This window comes from Crocuta crocuta, unplaced genomic scaffold (assembly GCF_008692635.1).
Source record: "Crocuta crocuta isolate KB4526 unplaced genomic scaffold, BGI_CrCroc_1.0 scaffold50, whole genome shotgun sequence".
NCBI classification, from domain to species: Eukaryota; Metazoa; Chordata; class Mammalia; order Carnivora; family Hyaenidae; genus Crocuta; species Crocuta crocuta.
Genome location: NW_027527428.1, coordinates 4,790,720 through 4,797,357, shown reverse-complemented (window position 1 = coordinate 4,797,357; position 6,638 = coordinate 4,790,720). Strand labels below are relative to the sequence as shown.

The 6,638-nt window shown below is 66.9% G+C and overlaps 2 protein-coding genes across 2 annotated transcripts in view; one reads left to right on the top strand and one right to left on the bottom strand.

Moving 5' to 3' along the window:
* TMC8 (transmembrane channel like 8) overlaps positions 1-5,112 on the bottom strand; it is a 14,143-nt gene extending 9,031 nt beyond the window's left edge. Inside the window, exons 1-7 of the mRNA XM_077756284.1 lie at positions 5,041-5,112; positions 2,601-2,961; positions 2,262-2,410; positions 1,839-1,988; positions 1,464-1,546; positions 820-956; positions 360-507 (exon numbers count right to left, since the gene is read on the bottom strand). Of these exons, the coding sequence (XP_077612410.1) occupies positions 360-507; positions 820-956; positions 1,464-1,546; positions 1,839-1,988; positions 2,262-2,410; positions 2,601-2,761 (828 nt within the window). The 5' untranslated portion in view covers positions 2,762-2,961; positions 5,041-5,112. The remainder of the gene's footprint in view (positions 1-359; positions 508-819; positions 957-1,463; positions 1,547-1,838; positions 1,989-2,261; positions 2,411-2,600; positions 2,962-5,040) is intronic.
* A 1,233-nt stretch (positions 5,113-6,345) lies between these two features.
* The window catches only part of TMC6 (transmembrane channel like 6), a gene marked incomplete at its 5' end in the record, with an annotated part of 9,204 nt that continues 8,911 nt past the window's right edge, over positions 6,346-6,638 (top strand). The window contains 1 exon segment of the mRNA XM_077756275.1: positions 6,346-6,430. Coding sequence (XP_077612401.1) covers positions 6,346-6,430 — 85 coding nt within the window.

Below are 6,638 nucleotides of genomic sequence, written 5' to 3'. Positions count from 1 at the left end.
GTGGACGGGGAGGGTGCGCTCACACAGCGCAGGCCCAGGGCGGTGTTCTTGGGAGACAGGCTGCCAGGATCCAGGCAAGGCTGGCGCGACCCTGTGACAGGGGCAGACTGAGGCACGGCGGCCGGTCTTATCACGACCACCCCACCTTGCACTGTGTGGGGACGTCCAAGTACCCGCAGAGCCCCTCCTCCAGCTGGCACGCCCCATGCACATGCGTGTGCACACCCAACACACACTTCCAAACCACAGCCACTCACATACACGCTCACACATATAAGCCGTACATCCCACACATGAGTGTGACACGCTCACACGCTCAGCCATACATCCCCAGTCACGCACCGCGCCCCTGCACACACCTTGAACTCGTTGCTGATCTCGTGCTTCTTGATGGTAGCTGCTTCCTGCCCCCGGATGCAGAAGTCCCAGGAGGAGAAGACTTTGACGCTGACAGGCGACCTGTAGTCTTGGCCCAGAAATAGCCTCTGCGGCAGCTCCTTCACCATCCTGGAGGGAGCGGGAGGCCAGGGCTCATGGGGGAGGGGCCTCTGCCCTGGCTCGGGTCCGGGGTGGGAAGCCCCTGACAGTCCTGGGGGCAGCCTTTGGCCTCAGCCTTTGTTGGCGGTGGGGAGACTGGGGCCGTGTCCCCTGCCCCTGAGCTCTGCAGCTGGGGACACAGAGTTCAAGCCCTGGGACCACAGACGGGCCTTTAGTAAACAGGGGCCGGGGCCCTCCTGCTAACTCGGGGGTGCCATGCCACGGGAGGGGCGTTCAGGAAAGACCCCCGTTAGGAGGTAGAGGCCAGGCGTCCGCACTCACCGCCGCAGAGTCCCACAGAAGCAGAGGAGCAGGCAGGCCAGCGGGCTCAGGAGGTAGGCCAGGCGGATGCTGTAGGCTGAGCTGCTTTCCGGGCTTGCCCGGTATGCGCCGTAAAAGAGGTAGGTGGTGTTGAAAGCCTGGGGGTGGATGACAGTGACCTGGTCGTGCGGGTGTGTGCCAAGTGCTTACCAGGTCTTAGCTCTTTAACGCTCACAGGACCTTCATCAGGTAGGGAGTGAGAGCCTCCCTATGTCACAGCCTCAGAGCAGTTAGGCAACTTGCCCAAGGCCACACAGCTCTGAGGAAGAGACAGGCTGGATCACGGGAATCTGGGTGGTAACCACTCAGTGGCTTCCAGAACTGAGGGGGAGGGGGTGCTTAGCCCGTAAGCCTGGACACTTTCCCCTCTGTCCTTTGCACCCCACCCCAGCTGGGCTCTGAGGGCCACGGGCAAGTGTCCGCGGGCCTGGGCTGTACACACTGGCCTCAACCTCTCTCTGCGCCAGCCTGTGTGTGTAGAACCATTTCCCTAGAAGCCAAAATGTCTTTGGAGGGGCTGGGGTCCTTGTAGACTGCGGCCCCCTGGGCCGGTTCTCCAGGTCCCCCAGCCCCTGGTCCATAGCCCAGGCCATGGACCCACTCACCCTGCCGGTTAAAACATTCCAAAGTTGGTTGTGGAATCTGGGAACACCAGTCTGCGGCTGGAGGCCACCAGGGCACTGGAGGGCTGTCGGGAGGGAGAGGGGGTGAATAGGGAAGGGTCCCCACGGCATGTCTGCTCCACGGCCCCCAGTCCCGGGGAGGCCTGAGCAGGGCCCGGAGGATATGTAGGAGGTGAGTCAGGCACACGGCCCGGCAGGGAGAAGCCCAGGGCTGGACTCAAGTGGAGGATGCCCGGCATTGGGACGCAGAGGGTCAGGGCTGTCCCAATACCCTGAGCACCGGCCTGGCCCCTGGGCATCCTCAGGGTGTGTGTGGGTGGGCCCGGAACATATTCCCTCAGTGGGCAGGGCACTCACTGAGGTTAAGGGAGGGGCCTGCGTCAGGGGGGCGGAGCCAGACCAGGGGCAGCAGCACGAAGCCGGCGGTCAGCAGCAGGGTCAGCAAGTTGAGCAGCAGCAGGAAGCGAAGGAAGGTGAAGTAGGACTGGATCCCGGTGCCGAAGAGGCCTACGGGGAGAGGAGGGAGCCTTCAGAGCCGCCCCAAGCCGGGGGCCCCGCTGAGAATTCGAGGGCTGTGGGAGGGAGGGCTGAGCAACCCCAGTGAGAGGCGAGAGTGGCCGGCCTGGGGGGCGGGGGGACCTCAGTTTAAGGGCTCTGTCCTGGAGGCTGCCCTGGCAGTACCGCTGAAAGCCACCAGGGGGTGCNCGGGATGGTGCCCTCCTTGGGTTTCTAAACTGAGGCTCCAGAGAGGGGAGGTGGGGGTGAGGCTGCGGGACTTACCCCCGATCTCGTAGAGAGCGCCTTCCCAGAGCCCACAGCCCCGGGCCAGCCGCCGCGCTGCCTCCCCCAGGCGCCTGGCCGCAGCCTGCCGCCTGCGCCGCCATCGCTGCCAGCAAGAGGTCTTCACCCCCTGGGGCTCCCGCAGCTGCCTGGGACGGGGTGGCGATGGGGGCGCCCTTGAGTCACCCACTGTGCCCACGGGCCGGGCAGAGCGGTGCCATGGGACAGAGGAGTCTTCCCACCGCTGGTGACTGCGCCCTCGTTCAAAGGCGCGTCCTCTCGCGCTCCCCCACCCCAGCCCCGCCGTCTGATCTCCAGCGCGACTCGCGGGGCACCCACCGGACCAAGCGCCTGTCCACCATGGCGTAGGGCAGCTCCCGCACGTGCCCCTCGGAGGCCCGCAGGCGCTCCATCTCCTGCTCCCACAGCTCCTCCTCCCCCGGCTCAGCGTCTGGCTCCCCGGAGCCCTGGCCGGGCTGCGCTGACCGCTGCCGCAGCATCTCGGCGCTGGGGCTGAGGTTGGGGGCGCCGGGCTGCCAGCCCCCAGCCCCCAGGAGGGATGCGGGCTGCCTGCTGGGCGAGCTTCAAGGTCTTGGCCCTGGCAGAGCCAGACACGAAGGGAAAGAATTCACTGGAGCAGATCTCGACCGGGTCCCCATCCACGTGTCAGAGCAACACACAGCCAGAGGCCTCGGTTTCCCTGCTGGTCCACGGGAGAAAGGTGCAAAGGGCACAGAAAGATGGGCTGTCGCAGGCAAAGACAAAGCCAGGCAAGTGCGAGGGGGCCCGAGGCCTGCCGTACCCCAGTCACGCCCGCTGCCTGTGGCCACAGGCCTTGGGGTCACCCTTCGGCAAGACCATTCCGGCTCTTCTCGGGAGAAGAGCTAATTCTCCCACTGGGATCAGGCCCCGCCCTAGACCCTGACAGTTCCCAGCGTCCAGCGTCCTGCGGTACCACCGATTCCCATGTGCTGGGACTCCCTTCGGTTTTCTAACCTTTTCTAACCCCGGGTCCGGCCCCAGGCCTGGGTCTGCCGGGTGCTCCCAGGGAGCCCAGATGAGGGGGCGTGGCTACGGCTCCAGACTTAGGAACGGGACCCTAATACTAGGCTCTGACCCACACCCCATCGGCAGCCCCACGACCTCAGATTTCTCTTTCACCCCTCCCCCTCCCCCCCAACTGTGAGCCCAGCTCACCTGGGGACAAGGGACCACTTCCCCGGAAGAGTCCCCTCCTTTGACGGCTCCCGGGCTCCCACTAAGCCAGGCGGGACTGAGGGAGCCGGCGAGGGGGTCACATGACAGGAACCCCGGCTCTCCCACCACCGTCCCCTCCCCGCTCCCCTCCTCACCCCCACCTCGCCAGCTTCCTCTGCTTTCTCTGGGGCCGCCACTTCCTGCAGGGTTGGCGGGGCGGGCGAGCAGGTGGGAGGCACGGCGGTGGCAGGGCAGCCTCGGGGAGGTGGGGTGGGCTGCGCCCTGGGTGGGGGTGCGCCCTCCCCTCCCCGCAGCCCCCGCAGCTGCTGCCTTCCTCACCCCGAAGCGAAGCTGCTCCTGGGTGCTCTCCCTATCTGCTCCCTTTACGTGGGGTTGGGAAGCCCAAGTCCAAAGCCCTGGAGGGGGCTGGCGGCTTATCTGCAGGTCCCAGGCTGCCCTCCAGAGAGAGAGGGTGATAGTGGCATAACGGGTGGGCCCCATCACTTGGGGCTGCTCAGTTTCCAGAAGCCCTTGGCGTTACTGGCACTGAGGACAGGGCGGGGATCTAGAGCCTGGCCCGTGGTGCGGCTCCGGCCGGCCTAACCGCCTAGGAGCACTCTCTGGCTGTCCTGTCTCCTGGGCTCCCCCTGGGGGGCCCCATGGTCATGCCCTGCCTCCTCGCTCCCTGGCCACCTCCTTTAGGGCCCAGTCCATCTCATTACTGAACTCTGGTGGCTTTCCTGCATCCCTGCTTAGGCCCCTTCAACTTCTGAGCCCCTCTGCTATGCCGGGCTCCAAACCGAGTGCCCAGTGCCCAGTGGGCTCAGAGAGTGGGGGCAGGGGAGACAGGCCAGCAAAGGAACATGTCAACAGGAAGTGACAAGTGCTCCAACAGGGGTTCAATCCAGGAAGGCTTCCCAGAAGAGGTGACTTGCAAGTTGGGCCCGGGTCATACAAGTACCATGTGGCTGGTGCGTGGGTGTGCCTGGCAGGGGAGGGGCGGGGAGTAGCGGGGAGGAGAGGCAGGGGCCTGGGCAGGCCTGGGTCTTCATGCCCAGGTGCCTGGAGCCAAGATCCGGCAGGAAGTAACCCGCCAGAGGGCCCCACCGACGGCTGCAGAAACGCTCCAACCCTGGGCCCTCCCACCTTGTCCAACTTCAGGTCTGCGACCCTTGGACCCGCGCCCTGCATCNCCTCCCGGTCCCGCTGCTTCCCCCGCGGCACCCGCGCCTCGTTCCTTGGGGCCCCTGGGGTCACCGGGCTGTGAGTTCCCGCGCCGGTTGCTTTCCGCCTTCCCCTCCCGAGAGGGGCGGGCCGCTCAGGCAGCCCCCAGCGCACCCCACCGGCCGCCCGCACCTGGGGGGGGGAGGGCGGTGTTGGTGCCCGGGACCGGGAGGGGGCCGGGTCGCGCAGGCAGGTATCACTGACCCCAGGCGGGGGGCGGGGCGGGAGGGGCCCGAGGGGCTCCCAGGGTTGCTGCCCTCCCTGGGCCCCGAGGCTGGGCTGCTGCTGCTCCCAGAGGACTCACTGACCGTTGGGGTGGGGTTTCTGGAAACGGGGGCCCCACCCTGCCCCTCCTCACCTGGCTCAGGGCTCAGGAATGGGGTGCCCCGGAAACTATGCCGCCCTGCCTGGGCCTGGGGCGGGGTGCCCGGTGTCAGCTGGTCAGAAGACCTAGGCGGTGACGGGGAGCCCAGGTGAGCCTCCGCATCCAGGCAGGCCTCGGCTTCCAGGCCTCTGAGCACCCTCCCCCTCACTCGTAGGAGAAGGGGTGTGTGGGCCAGGCCTGTGGGTCTGAGCCCGGGAGGGTCTGTCGGTAGAGGAAGGGATTGTACCTCTAGGGACAGGATGGGGGGGCACGTGGTCAGCCCCACCTCCAGCTACTTTCCGGATTTAGCTGACCCGTCTCTCTGCTGGGTCCCAGCTGAGCTCCTCCTGCCGGGCGGAGGGGAAGGGGCTTGGGTTGCGTGGGGCCTGGGCTCAGACACTGACGCCCTGGAGGCCCCTAAGGGAGGACACTGTCTGGTCTGGGCACCCTGGCGTCGCCCAAGGAAGTCCCCTTGAGTTGAGCCAACTTTTCTGAGCGCTGCGTTCCCCTGGGGGTGAGTGTAGGGGGGACGGAGAACAGAGCAGATGCAGGCAGGGCACAGGGTGAGGCTCCCACACAAGGTCACGCTGATCCCAGCGGCCCCACCCCAGCCGTGGCAGAGCCCTCTGCCTGGACACGGCTGGACAAAGGCTGCCTGTTTACCGCCCAGCCCCCCTTCTCGCGGCGGCTGCCCTGGCCTGCCCCTGGGGTGCTGAACGGAGGGGAGTAGCTGTGAGAACTGGCGACCTTGCGGTGCCCCAGCCCGGCCCGGTGAGGAAAGCGATGCGATGTTGGGGGTGGGTTCCTTGGAGAGGAAGTGTGCTGGGGTTACGGGCAGGCACAGGAAGGGGGTCTCGGAGCTGCCCTGACCCTTGTCACCAGGAAAGTGGGGGCATCCCCGGCGCAGAGCCCTGGGAAGGGCCAGCCGTGTCCACAGACACCCACCCCTTCCCATTTCCAGGCTCTGGCGCCACAGAGGAAGCCAATGGGGACAAGCCAGACCCGCCTCCCTTCCTTCCTCTCTCCCTGAGGCAGTGGGACAGGCTCCCCCTCGTCCCCTTCTGGCATGGGGTTTATTTGGGGTCACTAGCCTGACCACGTATTTGACTGTGGGTGCGGGGGAGGGGCAGGGGCTCGGGCGGCCCAGGCTGTGAGTGCCACCTCCCGCCGTCCCCAGGGGGTGGGTGGTTGGGCCGCACGACCTTGATGCAATGCTCTCTGTCTCGTCAGATGGGCAGCAGGAGGCCTCGGGGGCTGCGCCCGGGCTCCGAGCTGCCCTAGGTCTGCTGACTGGCCGGGCGTGGGCCACAGACATGGCCCAGCCGCTGCCCTTTGTCCTCAACGTCCCTGAGATCCCAGATGACCATGNCCAGCCGCACCATTGGTGAGTGGGACCCTGTGCCCTGGCCTGGGCCAGCCCGGCGCTGCCCCCTCCCCACCGTCTGCCGCCCGGAGGCCCAGCAGAGCCCCGTGGGGCCTCCCTGGTTTCCAGAAACGACTGCGGAGCCGCCCCAGGGATAAAAACAGAGCCTTGGGAAGCCAGCGGAGCCTGGGTCCTGGCGGGGGCGGGGGGCGGGGAGGCACAGCTGCGC